Here is a 27936-nt window from a genome sequence, read left to right as displayed (position 1 = left end):
CCCTCACATCTGTGTTCCAGGCAGCAAGATGGAGGAAGGGACAAAAAAGAAACAGGAAAAGGATGCATATCATCTGATCGTTAAGGTAGGTTCCCCAAAGCTGCCGCGTGACACTGCCATGTATGTCCCATTGTCTAGATCCTAGTCACATTCTCACAACTGGATGCAAGAGAAGCTGACACAATACTGTGCATTTTGAGCAACCAAATACTCAGCTAAAAATTCAGAAGTTTATTGCTACAGAAGAAGAGAAACACTGGAAGACAGCCAGCAGTCTCTGCCAAAACTTACAAATCAATGACTCTCCAAGCCCTGGCAGTCTTCAGGAATCCAAGTGCACTTGTGATTTGGTTGGACAAAGTTCTGCTGCACCCCATCCTAAGGATCTCACATCACGTCTAGCATTAGCACCTGCTTCTGTGATGTCTGAGAAGGTGGAGAGATGTGCACAAGGTAGATGCTTCAGCTCTGCTCATGTCGTTTTATCAGATGATTTCAGGCACTCATCCTGCCAGGCTATTTTAAGTTTGATGAAAGAACAAACAAATATTGCAATTGAAATGCCCTGGAGTTCTTTCGAGAATTAAAAGCCCTGTTCATCTCTCCCACATCCCTCTTAGGGTGCTAGAAATAAAAAACACCAAGAATAACAGACAAGAAGCAGAGTGCCCTGCTTAGCAGGAACAAGGCCCTCGATTCAATATTCAGTACCTCCATTAAATAAATAAATAAATAAATAAACAAACAAACAAACAAACAAACCCAATTACCTCCCCCTCAACAGAATAAGAACAAGAAGTACAGTTGACCCTTGAACAAGGCAGGGTCAGGGGTGTTGTCCAGTCTGAAAATCGGCCTGTAATTGATCCCTCCACAAAGGAGGTTCCTTTGCAGCCATGGTCCTCCCCATCTGTGGTTCCTCCACATCAGCAGTTTCAATCAGCTGTAGATTGTGTAGTGCTGAAGCATTTCCCATGGAACAAAATCTGCATATACGTGGACCCACACAGCTCAAATCCATTCAAGTGTCAATTGTAATCTTTTTCTAAAAATTTGGTTCCGTTGGAGACACCAGTCTAAATGGAGACTTTCCCTCTACTTTTGTCAATGAAGTTTTGTTTAGAAAGATACTTATAGCAATAAGCAGAAGAAAGTTTTGGGCTTGAAATGCCTACACAATGTGCCCCAGAAACAATACTGGGTGTTGCACAAGTCCGCGGGGGTGCTATTCACATTATTTCTGTGTGAATGGTAGCCCCTTGGAACACACTATAAATGGTGTCCCTCAGAGTTGTGTAATGCTGCTGTCCTGCCAGGAAGCAGGGTAACTTGTCTCTGTGAATCTCAAACCTCGTATGAGCTGGCAAGATGAGCAGCTTGGCACTAATAGCCCCAAGAGGAATGAAAGACTATTCTGTTCTTGAAGAAAGCTGTTTTAAAACGTAATCCAGAGAACTTGATTTACATCAATCTCATCAATGGCTAACAAGAGGGTCAGCTAATCTAGTGAGCCTGCGATATTTCTGATTTCCAGGTGTCTATTTTAAAGACAAACGTAAGATCCTGGAAATTCCAGGTTCCTACGGTGCAGTGGAGTGTGGTTTGCATGCACCTTTCTGTATCATCATTAATCAGGGGAGTGTGGGAGCCCTCACTTTCTTTCTTGTGAGCACACCTGTTCCTGCTGGAAATGAATCAGTAGACAGCAACTGCAGTTGCACCGCGCTATCCTGATTGAAGGAGCATCATCAGTCTCAGCAAAGCTGCAGTCTCATGGCAAAGCTTCACGGGTGCTTTACTAATACATAATTCTCGTTAGAGACAATTACCCAGAACACATTTTTAAAACGTCATTCAGAAGGTGTTTTTAAAAAAAATAGGTAGTTTTTAAATTATTAATGACAACAACAACAACAAAATAAGCCTTTAAGCAAGTGCCATTTTCAATAATGGGATAAGAAATCCTGGAAAGATTTCTTCATATTAACCACTGCTGTTTGTAGGACCCCTCAGTTTGAATTGATTTTGCCTCTTTTGATACAAAATGAGGATAAGTGAACTCATATTTCTTCTCCTCATTTTATATATAAAGTATTGGTCCTTATTATTGGGTCAGAGACACTTCAGAGAATATGATGTAAGATATGGTACCTCTTCTGAGAAGTGCACTCAGATACATAGACACAAATATTAGCATAAAATTTCAGGGATTATTGACTCAAAATCTATTCGTAGACACTCTAGTATCAAAACCCCAACCCAGAGAGGAGTGTAGGGTGAAAGAGAGTTTTAAGAACTCAAAATAAAACCTACTCCAGTCTAAAGAAGAGTTTATGTGTGTGTATTAACTTGAAATAAGTATATATTAATTTGAAAATAAATCATTTTGGAGACAGATTTACTACTTGTGGGAATATTTTCTATTGATGTCATTTATTTCAAGGACCAATTTATGTGAAATCCAGCAATACGTGTCATAAAAATTATCCTAAACTGAACTACAATTCAAGGCACACCCCAGAAAGTTTTTTTGGTTTTGTTTTGTTTGTTTTTTACAATGGAAAACTTACACTATATTCATTCAAGATTTCTCTATCAGAACTTTTGATAGTTTTGTTTGGGTTCAACTAGTCAAAATGTTATGAAAACAGTTCATTTACATCACCCTGAAGGATAACAACCTGAGCCCATTTGTTTACTTATTTATTAACTTTATTGAGATATGTTTCACATACCATAGAGTTCCCCCACATACAACTCAATGGTTTTTAGTAGGTTCACAATGTTATACAACCATCACCACAATAATTTCATAATATTTTCATCAACCCAAAAGGAAACCCTGCATTCATTAGCAGTCATTCCCCATTCCCCACTCTGCAGTCATTTCAACCTTAAGCAACCTGTAATCTGCTTTCTGGCTCTATAGATTTGCCCATTTTTTTCACTCAGCATAGTATTTTCAAGGTTCATCATGTTTAGTATGTAGCAGTACTTCATTTCTGTTTATGGCCAAATAATACTCTATTGTATGGCTACTCCACATCTTACTTATCCATTCATCAGGTGATGGGCATTTTGGTTGTTTCTAATTTGAGGCTATTATGTAATTCTGCTATAAACATTTGTGTATAGGTTTTTGTGTTGACCAGTCCCTCAACTTTTAACCATACAAGGCAAAAGTAAAAAGAGAAGAAATCTTATAACAGAATTATACAAAATTTGTTTTGTCATCATTTTGGATTTGTCAAGATTCAACCATCTTCATACCTAACATCACAAAGGCTTATCGTGACAGGGGAACTAGCATCGTTACTCTATCACAGAATCGGAGGACGTTTGATTCCTGAGATCTCTTCTTACACTAAGTTAACAATTTACCACTTTCCATACTTATCCTTGAATAGAAGTGTAAAGAAAGATCAGGTTGTGGACATCCAGTGGTCTTGAAATTATCTTCAGACATTACTGAGTCCCTTGCAAGCAGCAAGAACAACTGTGCACATAGGCCTTGGATAGAAGCAATATATTGAGCACGACTTGACAAGCTACTCTGAGTTCCCCATTCTAGTATGAAGTATGTGGTTTCCTCACCAACTCTCAACTGTGTTTTGCATAAACTTTAACACTGTTCTGCCTTGGATACCCTGCCTCTGCCTCTCCTTGGGCAGCTTTCAAAGCTCACTCATAGACACCCTCACTGCTGACTCTACCCTGTCAACCATCTCCACGCCACCCGAGACTACGATCTGAACTTTAGCAAAAGCTTCCTTGCTGGATGAATGCCCCTTTGGATTCTAGGTCTGTCAAGTGCTGTGCAAGATGCTTGGGGGTGCACAATGAATATCTGATGAGTGAAGGAACCATCAGATTTCCTATCAGTACTTCATATGTAAAGTTCAAAAAGGGCTCAAAATGAATTTAGGATTTAGCTGCATTTATCAGTTAATAATTGATGACATATTTCTCCACAGAACTTGGGAACCTCAACTTATTCCTGAGGCTCTCTCCTTAGCTATTATGGTATTAACCCAAGTTTATTCACTGTGATTGAAATAATTTATCTGATAACAACAGATTCCAAGGCAGAGGAAGGACATTCCTAGACATGTGAGCCATTAGGATCATCACCAGATGGAAGACCCAAAGAGGAGGATTATCCAACCAATTATTTCTTTTGCTTTGAATTTCAGAGAAATCTTACTTAAGATCTTTGGATTTAATTTCAGTGAAATTCAGTTAGCATTATCTGATGCCAGCATGTGAGGCATAACCTGACAGGCTGGATCACAATTTATTGCTAGGGGGTCCTGCCAAGCTTTGCCACTCTTTCAGAGGAGGGTTTCCCAGGGAAGCCATTTTTTTCAGATAGTCACAAGGCTCCAGTTGGGGAATATCAGGATTCTGCATGTGATATTTCTGCAACTTCTCTAGCACTGTGGGCAGCCCAACTGTGGAGGCATAGAACATGGGCCCACCCTTATGCCTTGGCCATCCATACCCATGTAAGTAGATAACATCAATGTGCTCTGGGGCAGCTGCTATGCCATCTCCCAAGATGCGGAATGCTTCATTGATGAGTGAATATAAGCAGCGCTCAAGGATCTCAACCTGGCTAATGATACGCTCTTCAATGTGATAGGTTTCTCTGTACTGTGTCAGAAATTTGGAAAGCCAGGGATCTGGTTTGTGAATCCTACCCAATGGCTTATCATAAAGGTACCAACCCTTACCTGTCTTCTGGCCAAATCGTCCTGCTTCACAGAGCATATCAGGAATTGGGCAATATCTCCCATTGTCTCGGTTTCGGGCAGGAGTTCCTGGAGGCAACATCGGTCCAGTAAGACCTTGCCCTTTCCGAGATTTCCAACCTATATCCAACCCAGCAAGATCGGACACTCTAAAAGGTCCCATTTTGAAACCAAATTCTTCCAGCACCTGATCTATCTCCTCTGGCTTACTGCCTTCTTCTAATAAGAAATATGTCTGGTTGTAATAAGACTTCAACATTCGATTCCCAACAAACCCAAAACAGTTGCCTACAACTACTCCGATTTTTTTAATCTTTTTTGATAAATTCATAACTGTGGCAATAGTAGTGGGGGAAGAGTATCGGCCGGGAATAACCTCTAACAACTTCATGACATGAGCTGGGGAGAAGAAGTGGGTGCCAATGACCAAGTGAGGTCGATCAGTGGAAGAAGCAATCTCATCAATGTCTAGGGCTGAAGTATTGGTGCACAAAAATGCTTCTGGCTTGCACACGGCTGATAGTTCAGCAAAGACCTGTTTCTTCAGGTTCATTTCCTCAAATACTGCTTCAATGACTAAATCTACACCACTAAGCTCTTTCATAGATGTAGTTAACCTGGGTTTTGTTCCTGACCAAGGGTGGCCACTCTGTTGCATTTTGGATGCTTCCTTTTCCAAGATGGAGGTGATTATGTTGTTCGCAGCTTCTAGCTGCTTCTTGTCTGATTCTACGGCAATCACTGGGATTTGGGCCCTTGCCAGAGAAACAACGATGCCTCGGCCCATTGTTCCCAAGCCTGCAGATAAGAGTGAAGGAGAAAAAGAATGTTTCAATGGTATTGGGAACTGGGAAATTACTCAGTTAATGGAAGGCTTCTGTGGAAATGTGGCTTTCAAAGATATCAATACAAATGGCTGAACACTAATTAAGGCTAGGCATTGTAGTAAGTGCTCCAAAGGGTATAATAATGAGCAGGTTTCACACACACACACACACACACACACACACACACACACACACACACACTATTAGAACTAATAAACAAGTTCAGCAAGGTTGAAGGATACAAGATCAATAGATAAAAATCAACTGTATTTCTATATACTAGCAATGAATAATCTGAATATGAAATTAAGAAAATTCCACTTATAATAGCATTAAAAATAATACTTCAGAATAAATTTAAGGAAGAATGGTAAGACCTATACACTAAAAACCAAAAAAAAACAACAACAACAACAAAAAAAAAAACTGTTGAAAGAAATTAAGGAACATCTAAATAAATGGAAAGACATTCCATGCATGGATCATAGGACTTAATATTGTTAAGATGGCAACACTACCCAAATTGATCTTCAGATCCAGTGCAATCACTATCAAAGATCTGTTTTTTTGCAGAAATTAACAAGCTGATCCTAAAAGTCGTGTAAAAATACAAGAAATCTAGAATAACCAAAACAATATAGAAAAGGAAGAATAAGGTTAGAGAACTCGCTCTTCCCAATTTCAAAACTTTTGACAAAGATAACAGTATTCAATACCATGTGATGCTGGCATAGGTCCAAGAGATAGAATTGAGAGTCCTGAAGTAAACTCATACATTTATGAAAAATCAATTTTTGATAAAGATGCAAATATAATTCAATGGGGAAAGAACAGTCTTTTTCAAAAAATGGTGCTGGGACAACTGGATATTCACATGTTGTACTTTTACCTCACACCATATACAAAAATTAACTTAAAATGTATCAAAGACTGGGGTAAGAGCTAAAACTACAAAACTCCTATGAGTAAATCTTCATGACCCTGGGTTAGGCAATGGATTTTTAGAAATGACACCAGAGCATAAAAAAAATAGAAAACATAGATAAATTGGACATTATCAAAATTTAAAAAAAAAAATTATGCTTCAAAGGACATAATGAAGAAAGTGAAAAAAACCCACAGTATGGGAGAAAATATTTGCAAATCATATATCTGATAAGGTACTTGTATCAGAATATATAAAGAACTCTTAAACTCAACAATAAAAAGACAGCTCAATTTAAAATTAGGCAGAGGATCTGACTAAACACTGCTCCAAAGAAGATATACAAATGGCCAATAAGCATATGAAGAGATGCCTAACATCATTAGTCATTATGGAAATGCAGACTGAAATCACAATGAGCTATCACTTCACACCCACTAGGATAGCTATAATTAATAAGACAAACAATAACAAGTTCTAGTGAGGATGTGGAGAAATTGGTACCCTGATTCATTGCTGGCAAATTGTAAAATGGTGCTGGTGCTGTAGAAAATGAGTTGGAAGTCCCTCGAAATGTTAAACATGGAGTTACCATATGATCCATCAATTCCACTCCTGGGTATGTAGGTAGATAGGTAGGTGTATATATAACCTAAGAGAAATGAAGACATATCTCCACACAAAACTTGTACAGAAGTGTTCATAGCAGCATTATTCAAAGTAGCCAAAAAGTGGAAGCAAGCCAAATAGCCAACAACATGGAGAACCAAAAGGTGGTACATCCCTACAGTAGAATATTATTCAGCCATAAAAAGAGATGATACCTCCTACAACATGGATGAGCCTTTGCTAAGTTAAAGAAGTTGGACATAAAAGGTTACATGTTATGTGATTCCATTTATATGAAAGGACTGGAATAGGAAAATCCACAGGGACAGAAAATAGATTTGTGGTTACCAGGAGCTGGGAGGAAGGGCAATGAGGAATGACTGATAATGGACACAGGTTTGTTTTTAGAGTGATGAAAATGTTCTAAAACTGACTGTGGCAATGGTTGCACAACTTTATGATCTAGAAACCACTGAAGTGTACTGTTTTGCTTTTTTTCGTTGACAATGTTACTATGTATTTTAAAAATGTTTTAATAGTGGTAAAATTCATAAACATAAATTTACCACCATAATCATTTTTAAGTGCACAGTTCAGTGGTATTAAATACATTCACAAAGTTGTGCTACCAGAACCACCATCCATCTCCAGAACTCTTTTCAACTTGCAAAACTGAAACTTTGTACCCTTTCAATAACACCCCATTCCTCCATCCCCACAGCCCCCAGCAAACCATTCTACTTTCTGCCTCTATGATTTTGACTACTCTAGGTACCTAGTGTAAGTGGAATCATATAGTATTTGTTCTTTTGTGACTAGTTTATTTCACTTGGCAGAACATCCTCCAGGTTTATCCATGTTGTAGCATGTGTCAGAATTTCCTACCTTTTTAAGCCTGAATAATATCCCTTTGAATATACATATGTTCCACATTTTGTTTATCCATTCATCTGTCAATGGACATTTGTGTTGCTTCCACCATTATTCCACTATTGTGAATAATGCTGCTATGGATATGACTACAAATATTTGTTGGAGTCCCTGCCTTCAATTATTTTGGATATACACCTAGAAGTGGAATTGCTGAATCATAATATGTAATTCTACTTTTAATTTTTGGAGGAATTACCATACTGTTCTTCATAGCAGCTGCAGTATTTTATGTTGAATTGTGCTCTTTAAGTGGGTGAATTTTATGACATGGGTTTCATCTCAATGAAACTGCCATTCACAAACGTGAATAGTACCAACCCTCACGAAGGTTATAATCTAGAGGTGTGAGGAAGAAAAGTTCACAAATATCCACCTTACAAGGTAAACTAAATGATGAGAGAAGTTCAAATTTCTTTGGTGACTCGAAGGAAAGATTATTTTTGGCTGGCTGAATCAAGAAAAGCTTCAAGATAAAGATTATTTCAAGACATATTTGAATATTGAAATAGGTGAAATTGGAGAAGTTGAACCACCCAGGCAGGGGAAGGGAAAAGAAAAGTGAGTAATAGTTTAAGCAAAGGCAAGAAGAATGGAAAATGTAGACAAATTACTCGATGGCAAAACGTTGTTGTTTCTTCCCCATACCATTTCATTTTACTCCTGGCACATAGAAGCCTGTACTTTCCAGACCCATTGTATCCTGGTAGGGCCTATAACTAATTCTGATCAATGAAATGGGGGAAGAAGGGAGGTGTGGGATTACGATTGGCCCCTGAAATCTCCCACAAGATCCTTCATTACCACCTGTATACAGAGGGTGCAGAGAACAAACAACTCTGAGGCCTTGGAGGAGACCCTAGAGCAGGTGTTGGCGAACTGTAGCCTGCAGGTCGAATCCAGTTTTGTGAAAGCCATGTATACATTACTCTTGTATACTTGACACTGACAAGCTTTGGGGATTGTTTTTTAATTGAAGTATAGTTGATTTACAATATTATATTAGTTTTAGGTGTACAACATAGTGATTCAGAATGTTTTTAGATTATACTCCACTTAAAGTTATTATAAAATGTTGGCTACATTCCCTGTGCTGTGCAGTATTTCCTTGTAGTTTATTCATTTTATACATAGTAGTTTGTATGTCTTAGTCCCCAGTGGGGATTAGTTTTGAATATAGAATGTTATCAGTCATCAGAACTCATCCATTTAGTTTCTCTGGAATATATTTAATTTTTAACTTGTATTAGATTATGTAATATAATATAATAAATGTATTAAATTATTTAAAACATTTAGTTTTCCAAATTTACTAAGCATCTGAGTTTTACTCAGTAACAAAAATGCTGAATAGCTCTCACTGCTGTAGCAAAATTTAGCCTGGGTAAATAGGAGGTCGAGTGGGGGGTTCAAAATCCCGGCCTCCTAGCTTTCAGTCCCAAGCTTCATATAAAACTTCTAACATGTAGAGATTACAATCTCACAGGGACAATCAGGACTAATGGGAAGTTACGTGGAAGTGCTTTGTAAAGTGTAATGTGATGTAGGTGATATCTCAGAACTGAAAACAGCAGGGAAGGAAAGTCCCCTGGTGAAGGTGGAGTCTGGCCCCTAGCACTCACCTCGCAGAGCAGGACTCTGTAGGACCTCTGGGGCCCCAAACAACTCGTAATCCAAACCACAAAGTGGCCCAGATTAATGCTTTTTAGAAATGTCTTAGCTCTAATTTTAGATCTTCTTTAGTTCTATAAACTGATACTTTTCATTTAATCACTGAAACAAAATATACATGAAAACACAGTATCTATTCCTTTCAAAAAGTTCTTAGCTACTAACTTCTCACAATCTTGTGGTCTCAAAGTTCTCAAGAACAAAGGGCTGAAAGACCAAGCTTTGCACTATTAGTGATTATGTTTTCAAAGGTATATACTGTATTTATACTGAATTTAGTTTCCTAATTTTTCCTCACTAAACACATACAGACAGGGTCAAGGAGTCCTGCTCCTGTACCAAATGACTGCCTTTAAGTACCATGGAATTCAGTCTGGTCAAGAATCTCCTTCTTCTTGACCTCAGAGAAGTTAAAAAAGAATAAGGGATGCCTTAACTACTGATCCTGCAGTGTTTGGTCAACTGCAGTCCTCTCCCCTTCTGACGGCCCTGAGAGCACTCCAGGTGGGAGAGCCTGGATGTGCAGTGGTGCCGCCCTGATCTGAGAAGCCTGGGTGTGGGCTCATGGAAGTGCCAAGTTGGCTCAGCAGGGTTGGGGTTTTGCCAGGGGACTTAATGAAAAACAATGAATCACGGAATTTGAAGACACTGGCAAGAGAGTGACTGATGTGATGACTCTGGAAATGAAAACTGAATTAAGAAGAAAGTAAAGATAAGAGGAGCCAGTCAAGTAATGGATGTAGTCAGAATAGCTGAGAAAGGGACATGGAAAGATACAAGGTTGTGGTGGAAAAGTGAGATTTCACGTTTCAGAGGTGGAGAAATGTTCAGGGTAAAGACAAGACCGATGGTGAAGCCATAAGTGTGGGTCATGGAAGTGAACTGAGGTGAAGGTCACTGGATCTGAGGAGGCAAAGAAACCCAGAAGCAACAGGGCTGGATGAATTATCTACACAGATGATGAAGACAGTCAGGATGGCAGTAAGATTTGGGCCGAAGTGGATAACTGTGAGCTAGGTACTAAAAAGAGGGCAGATAAGGGGGTGCACTGACAGTAATGAGGAAGGATAAAGTGGTAACAGCAGATGGCAGGAGCACAGAGGGAAGTGTCCTGAAAGGAATAATGGTCTGAGAGGGGAGTTGGGAAGTGACACTGAGGTCCATGGAGGGTAGAAGCAACAGCGTTCTCTTGAGAGGGCTGCAGGAGAAGCCGGTGCACATGGTAAGCCAGGTTTCAGGCAGGAGACAGAGGAGGGAGCATCAGTGAAACACATGAGGCTGTAGGCGAGTTCCAGAGGACACAGGGTGCCACAGGGGCCTGCTTCACAAAGATGAAGTGCAGAGCAGTGCGGGAATAAACATGAAGAAGGGGGAAAGGACCAAACTTTCTCATTTTATTTTTATCCACATTGTCTTCTACATAGTTTAAATGCTTTTCAAACATTTTCCAGAACAATGCTGTGTATACTTAAAAAAAAAGCAGACCTCAAACTTTTAAACATTCCATACCAGATACAAACCTGACGTCTTTAAAATTGTTGACAAACAAAATACTAATAAACTTGAAACTTTTACTATTATTTTGCATTAATTATTCTTGGCTTCAAGGAATATAGGGAAGAAGAAACAGGTAAGTACACAACTAGAAACAAATATTGTTGCTGAAAGAACATAAAAAGGGAACATTCTTGGTTCTTTGTCACACTATTTATCTATGTTCTTTAAAAAGTCACAAGTGAACAGAGTCAGTGTCAGAAGGAGCACAGTGCATTTGTATTAAAGACACAATATTTGGTTAGGGGTGTGGGTATAGCTCAGTGGTAGAGAGTGTGCTTAGCATGTATGAAGTCCCGGGTATAATCCCCAGTACCTCAATTAAAAAAAAAATGAGATGACTTCATACAACTCCCTGAAAATAAAATTTAAAAAACCTAGATGAAATAAACAATTTTAAAAAAGGAATGCATTTTAAAAAAAGACACAGTATTTTTTTACCCAAACTTGACTGAGACGACAGACCAAGAAAGTGTAGAAAGGGCTTTTTCCCTCCAAGTAGGGTGGGTACTAGAATGCTGGGTGAGGGTTAAGAAGGTCGATGCCTTTAGTAACCTATAGACCTCCTCCCCTAGGTGACTGTACACAAGCTGATACATATAACATTTTGCTTACCATTCATGGGGTTCAGAATCCACCCAACACTATTCTTGGGCCAAGACTAAGAGAAAGTGAAGTTTAGGAAACTGGCCCAAAGAATGTAATCAGAGAGCTAGCTTCTGAGGGAAGAAGACCTTTTGTTTAGGGAAATTTCAGGAGGACAGAGTAGGGAAGCCACTATTTCAGGGTTCTGATGAATCTGAGGATAATTGTTTTGAACCAGGAGAAGTGAATGGATCCAAAGACTAGAAGGACAGAGCCTTCATTCCAAATCTGTATCTGTAGAAGTGACGAGCCATACCTTGAAATGTGGCACAAATAATCAGTATTGGGAAACCCAGGAGTGAGAGATGGGGAAGAGGTAGAAATGAGTTAAAAATGCCAAGTCTGGTATCAGACTGACCTAGCATCAGACTACTGGGGTTTAGCTCACTGTTGAGAAGGTTAGTGTCTCTATGCCTCACATGTAAAATAAAGACAGTTCATGAGCTGGGGTGAAAATTAAGTTAGCTAAAACAAGAAATATGTTTAGCAAAAAGTGTGGCAACTGGTGGCCCTAAACAAATGGTAGCACCATATATGTGCAGATCTGGGGGAAGACATTACACACATTCTTACCGAGAACACCAACAGAAGAGATGGGCTGTGCCGATGCTGTTTTCCAGGATGCTCCGGAGGGAGTGGACCACTTACTTGCCTTTCTCTCAGCAAAGAAAGCATATTGCAGGGCTCTAGCCTGCCCTGATGACTGAACGTACATGTACAGATCCTCCACCTTCTTGACGCCCATTTCATAGGGATATTGGACGGCAGCCTGAACCGCACGGACAGAAGTCTCCTGAGAAATGCACCCAGGGTGCTGTTTCCGCATCCTCAAAATGGTTTCACTGAAAATGGCATCCATGTTTGGCAAGTTCGGAATCAGCCTGTTGCAGAGTCTACGGGATTCTAGAGATTGATCTGCAAGAAATATGAAAGAAAATCAGATCTTTGGAAATGTTACCTGTACCAAAGGAATATGTGTACATAATGATAACAATAACCTGTTGAAATTCAAAATACAAAATTAAATACTGTTTATCGAGGTATTTAATGTAACACTGATATCAAAATCTCTGACATCTTTGCAACTTAGTCCCAAAAGATAGAATTTAAGAGATTCAAAGCAATTTCAAGTTACTTAATTGAGGCATAAAAATTGTATTTTCCTTTTACTCCAAAGCCAAGCCACTATTATGATAGACTGATTATATTAATCTGCCAGTGAGCTTAAGGAAAACAGTTCTGAGTTAATAATATTTTAGGTTCAAAATAATCTTAACTCCATTCTTAACAGTAATAAAAACTTAAAAATACCTAGAAAAGGAGACAGTGTAATACTGACACAAGAATAGACATACAAATCAATGGAAGAGAACTGAGAGTTCAGAAATAAATCTTTATATTTATGGCCAATTAATTTTCAACACAAGTGCCAAAACAATTTAATAAGAGAAAGAAGATTTTTTTTAAACATATGGTGCTGAGGACAGTTGGATATCCACATGAAAAACAAAACAAAACAAAGAAACTTAGATCCTTACCTAGCACCATATATAAAAATTAACTCAAAATGGATCATAAATCTAAATTGAAAAGCTAAAATTATAAAAATTTCTAGAAAAAAATAAGAAAAATCTTTATGATTTCTTTGGTTAGGCAAAGTATTCTTAGCACAATACATGAAAGACAAAAAGTTTTTAATTGGACTTCATCAAAACTAAAGATTTTGTACTTAAAAGAATACCATTAATAAAATGAAATGATGAATCATAGACTGGGAGAAAATATTTGTGTGGCAGGCAGAATAATGGCCTCCCCAAATATCTTCTTCCTGATCCCCAGAACCTATGAATATATTATCTTACGTGGCTAAGAGACTACAGATATGATTCAGGTTAAAGACCTTGAGATGTGTGGCTTGCTCTGTACTACCCAGGTCGGCCCAATCTAATTACGTGAATCCTTAAAACAGGAGAGCCTTTTCTGCGGTGAGAGAGATTTGATGAGGGAGAAGTCAGAGAGAGGTGCAACGTAGGAAAGACAGCACTCGTTGATGACAATGTGGCTTTGAAGATGGAGCAAGAGGGCCAAGAGCCAAGGAATGCAGTGACCTCTAGGCACTAGGAATGGCCCCCAGTTTACAACCAGCTTGGTCCTACAATACAGGTACTGAATTCTGCCAACCACCCAAGTGAGCAGTAAACGGATTCTTCCTTAGAGACTCCAGAAAGGAGTGCAGCTGCTGACACCTGGATTCTACTCCAGTGATCCTCTACCAGGTTTCTGACCTATAGATTGATAAGATGGTACACTTATGTTATTTAAACTGCTAAGCTTGTGGTAATTTGTTATCAAAGCAATACAAAATGAACACAGAAAAGGGCTTCAAGATGGTGGAATAGAAGGACAAGGAGCTCACCCTCTCTCACAAATACATCAAAAATATACCTGCATGTGGAACAATTCTCACAGAATACCTACTGAACTCTGGCAGAAGATCTTGTACAAGTGGGACAACAAGAAAAATCATCACAAAACAGGGTAAACAACAAGGTCCTACTGTATAGCACAGGGAACTGTATCAATACCTTGTAATAGCCTATAATGAAAAGGAATATGAAAAGGAATATATATGTATATGTATATAAATGAATCACTATGCTGTACACTAGAAATTAACACATTATAAATCAACTATACATCAGTTAAAAAAAAGAGTATCAGAAAGGACTAGAACCAAGTGGGAAAACTAAATAAAATAAATATAATTTGTAGATCAAATATCTAATGAAGTATTTGTACCCAGTATATAAAGACCTCTTGCAACTCAAGAAGGCGAAAAATCCAATTTTAAAGTGGGCAAAAACTTTATGGAATGTTTCACCAAAGAGGATACATGAATGGCTAATATGCATATGAAAAAATTATGATGTTAAACATCATTAGTCATGAGGGAAATGCAAATTAAAATCACAATGAATGTGGTAGGTGGCTTCTAAGTAATGGGAGGTCATTTCTGAGATTAAATTACAGAAGGATTCTGGCTTCAGTCCTGCTCACCCTCTCTTGCTCTCTCACTTGCTTACTCTGACGAAAGCAAGCTGCCATGTGTGAGCTGTCCTTTGATAAAGCCCATGTGGCAAAGAACTGAAGGAGGGTTTCAGCCAATAGACAGTGAGGAACTGAGGCCCTCAGTTCAACAGACCAAAAGGAACTGAATCCCACTAACAGCTACTTGAGTGAGCTTGGAAGCAGACTCTCCCTAGTTAAGCCTATAGCATCCCCAGCAGTACCTTGAAGGTAGTCTTATATGAAGCCCTAATCAGAGGACCTAGCTAACCACACCCAGCTTCCTGACCTATAGAAACTGTAAGATGATAATTGTTTGATTTTAAGCAGCTAAATTTGGGGGGTAATTTGTTATGCAACTAAAGACAACTAACACAGACCCACTAGACTGACTATAATCAAAAAGACATAACACCAAATGTTGGTGATGATGTGGAGTAGCTGGGATCCTCATACAATGCTTGTAAGAATATAAAACAGTACATCCACTTTTAAAAAGTTTGGCAATTTCTTAAAAAGATAAACATAAACTTATCTTTCAACCCAACAGTTTCACTCCTAGGAATCTACTTAAGAGAAATGAAAACCTATATATGAATATTTATGACAGCATTATTCATAATAAATCAAAACTGGAAACAACCTGACTATCCATCAACTGATAAGTGGATAAAGTAAACTCAGCAATAAAAAGCATCAAACTACTGATACACTCTACAACATAGATGAACCTCAAAAATATTATGCAAACTGAAAGAAGCTAGATGCAAAAGATTACATATGGTGTAATGCCATTTATGGTAAATGGCCAGAAAAGGCAAATCTATAGAATCAGAAAGATCAATGTTTGCCTAGGGCTGGGGGTGGGAGTTGGGGAAGCTGCAAAAGGTCAGAGGGAACTTTTTGGGGTAGTGGACAAGTCCAAAAACTGATTTATGGGGATGGCTGCACAACTCTAAAAGGTAAATTATGCCTCATTAAGGATGTTAAAAAAAACATAGCAATGAATTTATCATGAATATGACCCAGGAATCCCACTCCTGGGCATATATCCAGAAGGAACCCTACTTCAAAATGACACCTGCACCCCAATGTTCATAGCAGCACTATTTACAATAGCCAAGACATGGAAACAGCCTAAATGTCCATCAACAGATGACTGGATAAAGAAGATGTGGTATATTTATACAACGGAATACTATTCAGCCATAAAAACCGACAAAATAACGCCATTTGCAGCAACATGGATGTTCCTGGAGAATGCCATCCTAAGTGAAGTAAGCCAGAAAGAGAAAGAAAAATACCATATGAGATTACTCATATGTGGAATTAAAAAAAAAAAGAACATAAATACAAAACAGAAACAGACTCATACACATAGAATACAAACTTGTGGTTGCCAAGGGGGCAGGGGGTAGGAAGGGACAGACTGGGATTTCAAAATTTATAGATACTGACAGGCATATATAGAATAGATAAACAAGATTATACTGCATAGCACAGGGAAATATATACAAGATCTTCCGGTAGCTCACAGCGGAAAAAAAATGTGACAATGAATATATGTATGTTCATGTATAACTGAAAAATTGTGCTCTACACTGGAATTTGACACAACATTGTAAAATGACTATGACTCAATTAAAAAAAATCCTAAAAACAAACAAACAAACAAACAAAATAGAAAGGTAAAAGACTTTTAAGGTCTATATAACATTTTATTGAGGAATGTAAAATAGCACCTTAATAAAGAGTGACCCTATATCCCTGGATATAAATATTTAATAGCATAAAATAAATATTTTCCATATATTATATGTGAATTTCTAACCAGAATCCTTGTGGTCCTATATTTTAAAGTTTGTATATAAGAATGTTTAACAAATTACATGATCAAAACTATTTTCTAAAGTAGTATTCCAGAAATTAATTTCTAAAAAGTATGACAATTTCTTCAAAAATAAAGCACTATATCAAAAATGTTTACACCTAAGTTAATTAGAAAACCTACCAGAGCTTATAAAGCAGTTTCACTATAAAAAGATAGATGAATGTGAGCCTGTCTGGCATAGGGATGTTACTGTATATACACAAGAGATTAAGTAAGGCATGGATGTAACCATGTGCACACGGAAGAACTATATCTCTAAGGCACTGTATAATCTCAACTTTCTTTCTTTTAGCCTAGGAGGCAAGAATATTTCCTTAATGTTTGTTACTAAGTAGAATTGAAAAGAATGGATTTTTAAAATTAATGCTTTCCCATATGATGTGAGAATAGGATTCAGGAAAGGAGGCAAGACGGTGATGAGCAGCATGTGGTCCCTGTTCACCCCACTATTGTTGGAAAAACATGAATCTTATCCAACAGGCTACCAATTACTTGTTCAGTTATCCAATGAGTTATCCAATCCTCAATTTACAGGAAGGCAGACTCAGCAGAGAAGGATGGAGACCTTTCCAGGGTCTACAGCTGATTTAATTTCCTGGTGACCCAAAAGGAAGACAAGAGCACACAGTGGGGAGAAGAGGACAAGTGGGTGGGGGACCAAGTGGATGAGAAAGGGAGGCCGAGCTGTCAGTGTCGTGGCATCAGACAACAGGTGGCTGGTGCAATCTATGCTGGGGACAGGGCATAGATGGGCTTGGGATAGCTTAGAGCTGGATCTCTGGCCTTGTGACACTACCACCATCCCCACCATGACGGGGGCTGATTCTCTATACCAATAGCGCTCATCAGAGTTATCTGAGAGTTTAAAAAGTTTGGATGTTCGTGCCACATTGTGGACTCAGTTAAGAATCTTTAGGGGTGGGGCCTGGGCATGACTACTTTTTAAAAAATTCAACAGTTGATCTTGAAGTATAGCCTTTGGGAGGTCCAAGAACACAGCATTATGTCAATCACTGTATCCAAGACAGCTGTAGCTTTTGGCAATTTTGCCCTGGGCAAGAGATTGAAAAGAGAAGAGAAAGAAAAAAAAAAAAGGAGGAAGAAAAAGAAAAGAAATAAAGCTTAATGGTGTGCAGTAATTTTAGCCAACTGTCATAACCCTAGTATTCTGGGGATACTCAGAACCTCTCAGACTGCAGATGGACATTTTGGGAGCCATGTATAGCACCAGTCCAGACCAGCCTAGGGCCAAGCTAAGCACATCCCCTGGAAAGTTTTTGATCAAGGCTTTGCCCTGATCAATTTCCTATCCTTTTTGTGCTGTGGCTGTAACTGAGGGATGCTATTATCTTACAACTTCATTTTATTACTACAAAATACATTCAGAATTTCCCCTTTGGGTCTACAGGTATGGTGTTTTCAACATCTATTTCTTATATACTTGGTAGTTTTAGAGTCTTGGTTTTAAAGTCACTCAGTTGTACCTACGTAACAAGAGAGGCAAGTGTGGGCAGGTCAGCACCAGCATTAGCTGCCCAGGAAAATTGGAAAAAGAACTAATTAATGATTCAAATATGCTCATAATTGAATTTTTTCCCTGACCCATTCACATAATTTTCTTAATCTTTTGAAGTTTTCTAAGGCAAAAGAATATTCAAGTTTTAATTAAAAAAATAAGTGAATCACATGTCCAAAGGAAGAAAAGCAGGTGATTATTTTCCCTCTTTCCTTTCTGGTAAACTGATACGAATAGATTTTCCCTGCCTAGGATAAAAAGAGACACAATGTGCAGTTTACAGAAATTGTTTCCTAAGACCTAAAGGACTCTTTCTTCTCTAACTCTGGTAAATGGTAAGCTCTGTCTGTTACAGACACTCTGCAAAGGACAGACAGAATAACTGCACTTTCCCAGGCTTGAGGGGGTCCCCAAAGAACCTGGGTATATGAAAAGGAAGGCCAATTTAGACATGTGCTTAGGCCTCCTAGGTAAGGCAGTGTCACTCTGTTCTTGTGAAACATGTTTATATAAATGTTCACAGAGAGTAAAAATAAATTACAAAGAGCAAAAGATAAAATGAAGAGAAAGACAGATGAAACCACTGAGATTTTTTTTTTAAGCCACAAAATCCAAATGAACAAACAGATCAAGGTCTTTGGGCAGAACAAGAGTTGCTAAAAATGGCTAACATAGCCCAGTGCAGTCACAGTAACAGGACCAGGGTTCATTATAGGGACAGAAACAGAGTACTGGGTTCCTGAGTTGAGGCTCCCAGTTGAACGTCCCCAGTGCCCATCTTTGACTAACAGAACACATTTTCAGCTTTATGCCAGAGTCATGCACGAGGGAACAAGGAGTTCTTCCTCAGTTTGGGAACAAGCAGGCTGCTGGCCAAATGCAAATAAATAGCATTTTACAGGACCCTCCCCTCCCCAGTTTAGCCAAAGCAATCTGGTTTGGCCAAGTAACTCTGAATTGCTCTGCTAAATCTATTGCACTGAGGTAGTCTGAAAAGCTTCATATAACAAGAGCATTAAGATGCATGAAGCTAATTAACTTCCACAGTCAACTCTCTAGGATGTGTGTTAGGTTTGCAGAGAAATTTGCAGCTATTTCCCAAATCACATTTTTAGATATATATATGTTAACCTCCTACAATCCCCTCCCACCCCTAACTGGCTCCAAAACTGCTGATTGCAACACTGACCATTGAAAATTTCCTTCCTTCTCAACTTTCCTATTGGATGTGGAAACTAAAGAATGTTCTTAATCTTTTCCAATTTTAAAGTCAATATTTCAGCAGTGGGGGGGTAGTGATGGAGGTGGGAATAGGCTGAATTAATGGACTATTTTTACAAATGAAAAAGATAACTCAAAAATTTTATATGTATTTTTTAAATTGAGATACAATTCACATACTATAAAAATCACCATTTTAAAGTTTGTAATTCAGTAGTTGTTGGTACAATCACGAAGTGTGCAACCATACATGTATGTTTTTTAACCATGCCTTTCATAACTGATTTAGTAATATCTTTAAGACTATAGGTAGTGTTCACATGCGAGGTATAAAAAGTCAAAACTAGGAAAAGTTATCTCCATTCCTACCCTTCCTTGTTCCCTGTACATCAGTGGTTCTCAAAGTGTGCTCCCCAGAATACAACATCAACACCACCTAGGAACTTGTTAGAATTGCAAATTGGGCCGCACCCCAGATGTACTGAATCAGAAACTAATGAATGGGGTCCCACTATCTGTTTCAACAGAGCTTTGCGAGGCAGAGTTAAGTTTGAGAATCATTCCTCTAGATCAAGATCATTGCACTAGCTTCACATAACTAGAGACTGGTAAATGAACATATATTTAATATAATATATCTTAATGATATAAAATATACTTTATATTATATTTATATATTGAATATTTATATAAATATTTATTACCTATTTATAAGTATCTATAATATTTATATATTATTTATTTATAATAAGTATCTATAACATTTATATGTTGTACATCTATTTATAATATTTATTATAATACGTATACATTTTTATAACAGATATTTGTGGAGCCTATTCAAATCAATTCATCAATTTTGTCCTGCCAAATAACATTCTAATATCTATATTTAAAAGCAAATAAAGAAAAAAAAAAAGAAGAGAAAAGTGGAGGAACATAAAAAGAAAAGAAAAGCACAAGACCGCAAGTGAAAATGAAATGCAACATAAATAAACCTAGCTAAACTATGCATTCTGTAAGACAGTAAATGTAAATGTAGATAAGATTCCCTGAGCTAGTCCTTCATTGATCTGCCCTATTTCTCTACCTTGTGTCTCTAGCATTATCTATTGCAAAGCAGTACCAAGAAATCATAGGATTCCAAACAGTGGAACTCATTGAAAAAAAGAAAAAAAGAGAAAAAACCCCATAAAAGTCCCATAATTTTCCTTGGCATTCTAAGCCCTAAATACTAAAAGAGACAAAGTGGAGTTGCCCAAGTTGTAGCAAGAACAAAAACTGGAGTCCATAGATTCTTAGAACAGGGTATGAAACCAACTAATTTTGTTGAAACTTTTCCTTTTACTGATGAAGAAAATAAAGCCCCCCAAAGCTGACTTATTAAGGTTCATATAGCTATAGGTTGAAACTATAATCCAGGTCTCCTGACACCCAGTCCTAAACCTATTTCTCTACCAGACTGTACCCATTCCACACTGGCCAGGCATCCCTTTTTCCCTTGGGTAAATTTAATGACTCAGATATTAAGAAAAGATAAACATTTTTTTAATCAAAAATCTTCACTACCTACCACCCAAATACAACTACAGTTAAAAATTCTGTTATATTTCCTTGTAGTCTTTTTCCATATGTAAATATGCATATTTACACATACATATATGTGTGCAATTTCCTATCTGGTTGTTTTTCCTACTTAATATTGCATGTAAACATTTTTCCAAGTTTTTTGATTTTCTTTAAAAATGGAAGTTTTAATGGCTGAAAGGGGTTGCTTCATTGAGATCTATCATCTTTTACATACCTAATCCCTTAAAATTACATATTTGAGTTGTTTCCAACATTTTACAATGACAAATAAAGCTTCAGTGAGTATCACTGTATACAGATCTTTGAGTACTTCTGTGATTATTTCCCCTTGATAAATTCCTAAAAATAAAAATACTAAGTCAAAAGGTAGGAATAAGCCTCAGTACATGATTGCCCAGTTGCCCTCTAGACAGGATATACTACAAGCTGTTGAAAAGCTTATTTAAATTCAATCCCACATTATTTTTTCTATCTTTGCTAATTTGTTTGGCAAAAATTAGTGTCTTCCAAATCACAAACAGTTTTATATTAATCAAGTTTAAAGGTATTTAAGAATTATACCTCAAGCTGGAAAAAATCAAAACAATAGCAAAAATCACTTCAGAAATTGTGGGGGGAAACAACTTTTCATTTTTGTGTATTTTCTTTAATTTTTTGTCTGTATTCAAAATATCCTATGTAGTTATAATCATAGAATATACGTAAATTTGTATTTTGACATTTTTATACCACAGTTTTACATTTCTACAAAGTTTTCATGATTATAATTTAAAATAGTTATACATAATTATCCAAAGCCCAGAACCATTCCCCTGCTGTTAACAGGTGAAGTACCAAATTTTAAAGCCAATGATTCCTCCTCAAGATTTGGCTGCCACCAAGTGGACAAACTGTGTAATACTGCTGAAACTGAGTAAACCATTTATAAATTAAAAAATAATAATTTAATGCATACATTTTAAATTATAAACTGATTTTAAGAACTAAATAATTTTTAATAATTAAAACAGATCATTTTATAAGTGTACCAGACCATGGTCCTCATCTATCTCTTGAAATACTTAACTCAAATCTGAATCTCAGGAAATCAGTTAAAGATCTTCCTGTTGAAATCAGGCCCTTTACAAACTAAAATCATAGGTGTATATGATAGAAACCGTTCAGGGACCTCCAAATGCAAATAGCCTAGGCTGTAGGCCAAGTGACTTCTAACAAAGCAATAAGCCCTCCCAGGAGGCACAATGAAACCAGTGATGAAACCATGGTGAAGATTATCCAGAAAGCAGAGAAAGAGAGCAGGAAACTCGTTCCTATTTGGGTAAAGACTTGCTAACTCTCTTTAGACCCACCAGTATTTTCTCCCCATAGTCCCTGGCCTCTCCACTTACTATTGCAATGAAACAGCAACTAGCTAGAGCCACAAAAAGAAAGATTATTTTAGGGAAGTGTTTGGTCCCTGCCAGGGTGGACAAAAGAATGACTTTTTCAAAAGAAACCTTTGAATGCCACTGAGCCATTACCTACCACCAACCGGGAGATGAACACTTGCTCTGCCTGTGACCCAACATTCCTTCCAATTATTTTTTTTCTGACACTCTTTAACCCTCTCCATCTTGCTGCCAACCTCCATAAATTGAAAAGAAACAGTTAAAAAAGAAAGAAAGAAAAACATGTAGGAATGCCACTCCCAAGAACTCTTAAAGGAATGTCATAACTCCATAAAGTGAAAAATCAGTGAGAGAAAACGTAGCTCTCTGAGACAGAACCACGGCTTTATTATGGTCAATTCTACAGCCTGTCTTCTGTCTGCTTAAATGTGTGTTTGCTTGGTTTTTCTTAAATTTTAATTATGTTTCTTAATAGAAAATACATTCATTCAATAAAAATTCAAAAGGTACGGAAGAATAAAGAGGGAAGTCTCCTTCTAACTCCTTCCGCTGGCTGACCAGCCCCATTCCCAGAGGCAACCATTAACCCTTTCTTGTGAATCCTTACTGAAGTATCTTATACACAGACAGTTACATATATACATTCTCCCTATACAGACATTAAATCCCACACTCCCTTTCTTGTTATACAAATGTTGAACCACTATATACAATGACGCTTTTTTCACTTAATACAACATACGGTGGCATTCATACCATGTCAATACATAGAGTTTCTCATTCATTTTAAAATTGTATTATATTCTATTTGGATGTACCATATTTAAGGAGTTCCTTATTAAAAGGGACATTTAACTTGTTTCCAGTCTTGTGCTAATTTTGTTATTATCTTACCTGAAACTCTCTGGGCCATTTTGATTGCTTCTTCAACTGGGTCTGAGTTCACAATTTTATCTAGAATACCCAGCTTCAGTGCTTCATTTGCTGAAATATGTCTTCCTAAAACAAAACAAAACAAATCAAAGAACAATGTGAGATTAAAACAAAAGCATCACTCTCTCACAGGAAAGCTCACCTGTCCTGGATATAAACATCTATTATTAAATAAATAAATAACACACTGACTATTATAGTGGAAACATTACTGCAGAGATAATCAGGTAACTTGGATTCAAGTTCTGGCTCTGCCTTGTACTATTTGTGTGACCATAAAGAATTGCACTAGGACTAGAATTTCTTTGTTAGTGAATGGAAATAATTGTGCTTACCTACTAAATTCTGAGTAGTAAGTGAAAATAATACATTTTCCTTATATTCTATAACTCTCTATAAAGTGCTTTATAAATCTCTATATAATGCATAAGGAAGGATTGATTTTTTGACAATAGTAGAGATAAAAATAATACAGGTAGTGACAGCAGAGCAGTACTATCCTTACACCAACAGACACCAGGGGTCGCCACTGATTACAGTCCTCAAACATAAATAACAGGTGGACAGACAAGGGGAAAGAATTATTGATTTAGTTGATATTACATGTTATAATCCAAATTTCACAGGAGAAATGGGGTAGACCTCTGCCATATTTTCACTACCCAGCATCTCAACCCCCTCTTAGTTCATGGAATTGCAAACATGTGAGCTTTGGAGCTAAAAAGGAAGCAGAGATGACCAGACAATTGTTCCTTCAGACATGGTACTAGGGTGTGGCCCATGACCCCGAGTTGGCAAATGGAGTTTTTAGCTGGAGTCAGTGACACTAAGCAAGAGCAACAGCTTAAATCTCACTTACTTCACAGGTGGTAACATCTAGTGTCTGGTGGTGGTGGTGGCACCAGCAGCCTCCAGTGTAGAAAGGAAGCTCTAGGGGGTTACAGAAGTTTGATAAGGATTTGCATTACTCCTGAGTTCTTCAACAGGTCTAAATATGTAATTTGATCTGCATATTCTGGGGTAGGAGATTAAGGGATATAATCATCCCTCACCACAGGGTCAGAAGGAAAGAGACAATGACACATTGCTTGCCTGCCTGCCAGCACCATCTTGGCTTCTGAAGAGCAGTCACCCAATCAGTCTTGCTGGCAACAATTCCACAGGCCTCGCTGTTCTTACACAGTGTTGGTGGATGCCACCTCTGAGACAAACTCTCCATTCCTGGTTCTTGTTAGTGCTTCAGGGAGCTACAAATGGGTTTTCTAGATCAGGTAGACAATGATTTTTTGGCAGGGGTTACTCTGTAACAGCAGTATTTGTGCAGTTTTCTAGAAGTGCCTTTGAAAACAGGCTTCCAGATATCCTCCTGGGATAAGAAGGGCAGTGAGGAGTAGGTGAGTGGCTTCAAGGGTGAAGTCTCCTGTGTATAAAATCACCTGAGTGAGGGATGAGTGAATCAGACTTCCCAGTTAAGGGGTCCAAGAGGACACAGAGTGGAATGTAAAAACTTGGGTACTAAAAAGGATCTTTGGGGCAGCTGAGCAGGGGAAAGATGAGATGCCCACAAGATAGACTGAAAATTCCTTTAGCTGAAATGATTCCTTCTGACCTGGATTTCACAAAAGTTGGGAGTACCACTACTGTTCTTATGGAGTCAGAGATTCTGGGTACTTTTATTCTGTTTCAAGGACCTAAAGACACAGCTCTGTATATCCAACCCAAATCTTCATACTGAGATTTAAACTTGTTCTTTCTAGTATGGCTGTCAGTGTAGATGATGACCACTGTCCAATCTAATAAGAGCCCTGCCTAGATCTACTGTAAAGAGACCCAGAGTTAACTGAAGTTGAGACTTTTCTTCTCCAAGCTGGGTGATCTCAGTTTTTTCTTTTTCTTTGTTGCTTCTCTTCCAATCTTTAGAAAAAATTTTTCTACATGGAACCCTTTCCAGATTGCATTTTAAAGTCCCCCTAAAGTTGTACAGACTACTTAAAAAGAAAGGTGTATGATTCTAATGTTAGCTTTCTTCTAATTCACTGTGACCTTTTCTATGCAAATCAAAATCCATCATATTCTTACTGTTTTTACCTCTTCTCTTCATCATGTTAAAAACAGTGATATTTCTATAAGCAGCAGTGCTTTGGGAAAGGCCAATCTTAGTTCATTTTATTTCTTTTTGTCAAAGAAGCCAGATTCCTTCCTGATTTCCCCCAAGATACTTTTGCCTTTCATGCTTAATACTGAAAACAGGAACACACAGTTCCTGAATATTCCCCACATGCTTTAATTTCTGTAAATCTTAGAATTTACAGACTCATTTCACACAATTATGACTGCCCTCTATATTTTATGCTTCTTTGCCTCCTTTCTATTTTGTCCTTTGAAGAACGAACCTTCTAATGTGCTTTGAGTTTCTGTAGGATGTTGGATTGATTGTAAGCATCCTCTTATGAATTCTACATTAGGTACTTAAAATAGTTCACATTCTTAAAATGTACTTGTACCTTTGTAAATTAAAGCAATTTCTAATTTAACTTTTTGAAGACAAGAAATTTAGTTTTTCTAACTTCTCTTTCATGCTGTATAGGATTTATACACCTCCCCACTTAAGGGGGGGAAGCCATTTTACACTTTAAATTATATATTAGTAACTATGTAAATTATATATTAGTAACTATGTAAATTATATATTAGTAATTGTACATTAATAATAATATAAACTCATATTATTTTCTAATTTGGACCATGTGTGCACAGTGTTGTATTGTGGTTTCTGTGTCAAAATAATAAGTATTTTGATTAGCAGTTCTCAAACCTTTTAACCTTAGGACCCCCTTGTACTCTTAAAAATTATAGAATATACCAGAGAGCTTTTGTTTATGAGGGCTATGTCTATCACTATTTACTATATTTGAAATCAAAACTGAGAACTTTAAAAATGTATCTTTATTAAATCATTTTCAAAGAACAATGATAAACCTATTATATGTTAGCATAAATAAATTTTTATGCAAAATAACTATATTTTCAAATTTTTAAAAATTTAGTGAGAGGAGTATCATTGTTATATTTCTGCAAATTTCTTTAATGTCTTGCTTAGCAGAAGACAGCTGGATTCTCATTTCCACTTCTGCATTCAAAATGTTTTGGTATCACATGGCATACAATAACCTCTGGAAAATTCCACCGTATATTTGTGAGAGAATGGGAGTGGAAAGGGCAAGTAACGTCTTATTATTAAGAAAATGGTTCTGACTTCATGGACTGCCACAATGGTCTTAGGTACACCTAGGAGTCCATGGGCCACACTTTAAGAACTCCTGACTTAGACCATATTTAAAGACTATATAACATCCCAGCATATGAATGTTCCATACATTTAGACTTTATTTGTGACTGGGGTGATTTTAGCTATTTTGAGAGTAACATTTTGTTGTGTTTTGTTTTTATCCTTTGGAAGCTCACAGGATTCTATTTTCTGGAAGTTTAAAATCTTTATACAAGGCATTAACATCTCATCAGTTTTTCCAGGAAAATGATGTGGTTGTTAAATACAATCTCTGATTCTTTCACATATATTTTCCTTTGGTTACGGCTTCTCCCCTTTTTGCTTTGTGCTCTTGGAGCTTTTATTATTCATAGCAGAGACCTCTATTATAGACCTTCCCTGTCTGCTGCCTTCATTTACATTTTATGTATCTTTTTGATAAACTCTTCTGAATTCTATAAATGTGTCTCTATTTTTCCTCCAAGTTGCTGATTCAGTTGTCTGTTCTATTGAGTCTTTTTTAAAAATTGCTTCAAAAATTATTTTGGCTAAGGTTTTGATTTTAAACAGGGTATTCTTATTTAACAAATAAAATACTGTCTAATTTAGAATATTGTGAGTTTTCTAAAACTTTTGTTTTCTTTAATCTGTTTCAGTAGACTCACATTTATGTTTCTAATGTCACAGAATATTTTCATAGGTGTTAAGTTGAGTGTTAAAGGTGTTTTTCTTTTGGTCCATTTATTTGTTTTGGTCATGAAATGATATTTGTTGATATTTATTATTGTTGACTGGAAGCCCTGGGTGCTAAAACTCACCCTTAACATCTTGTTCAAACATAGAGAAAACCCACCTGGACCTAAATCTGAAAGGCAGGCAGGATAAAGATGCCACTCCCAACTTCTACCCCAGTGTTCTGAGTGGTAAGAGGTACCTCATCAAAGTCAAGAGTCCAAAGGCATCCCTGTCCTGGGGATGACCATAAACTCATGGGGCTGAGGCAAAGCTCTATGAGAACAGAGCAGAGGCTTCCTAGGCTGTTCAGTGAACACGGAAGACAGGACCTTGAAAATAACAGCAGAAGGAAGAGCAGGGCACTGAAGTCCTTATCATTTGATTGGGCAGAGAACATCAGGGAATGAACTGCAATG

The 27936-nt window shown here is 37.4% G+C and overlaps 1 protein-coding gene across 1 annotated transcript in view; it reads right to left on the bottom strand.

The window, feature by feature from the left end:
* Positions 1-2690: 2690 nt before the first annotated feature.
* The window catches only part of EHHADH (enoyl-CoA hydratase and 3-hydroxyacyl CoA dehydrogenase), a 41812-nt gene continuing 16566 nt past the window's right edge, over positions 2691-27936 (bottom strand). The window contains exons 5-7 of the mRNA XM_006183219.3: positions 23479-23583; positions 12486-12827; positions 2691-5549 (exon numbers count right to left, since the gene is read on the bottom strand). Of these exons, the coding sequence (XP_006183281.1) occupies positions 4288-5549; positions 12486-12827; positions 23479-23583 (1709 nt within the window). The 3' untranslated portion in view covers positions 2691-4287. The remainder of the gene's footprint in view (positions 5550-12485; positions 12828-23478; positions 23584-27936) is intronic.

This window comes from Camelus ferus, chromosome 1, assembly GCF_009834535.1.
Source record: "Camelus ferus isolate YT-003-E chromosome 1, BCGSAC_Cfer_1.0, whole genome shotgun sequence".
NCBI lineage: Eukaryota > Metazoa > Chordata > Mammalia > Artiodactyla > Camelidae > Camelus > Camelus ferus.
This window is presented reverse-complemented; position numbering and strand designations above follow the sequence as displayed.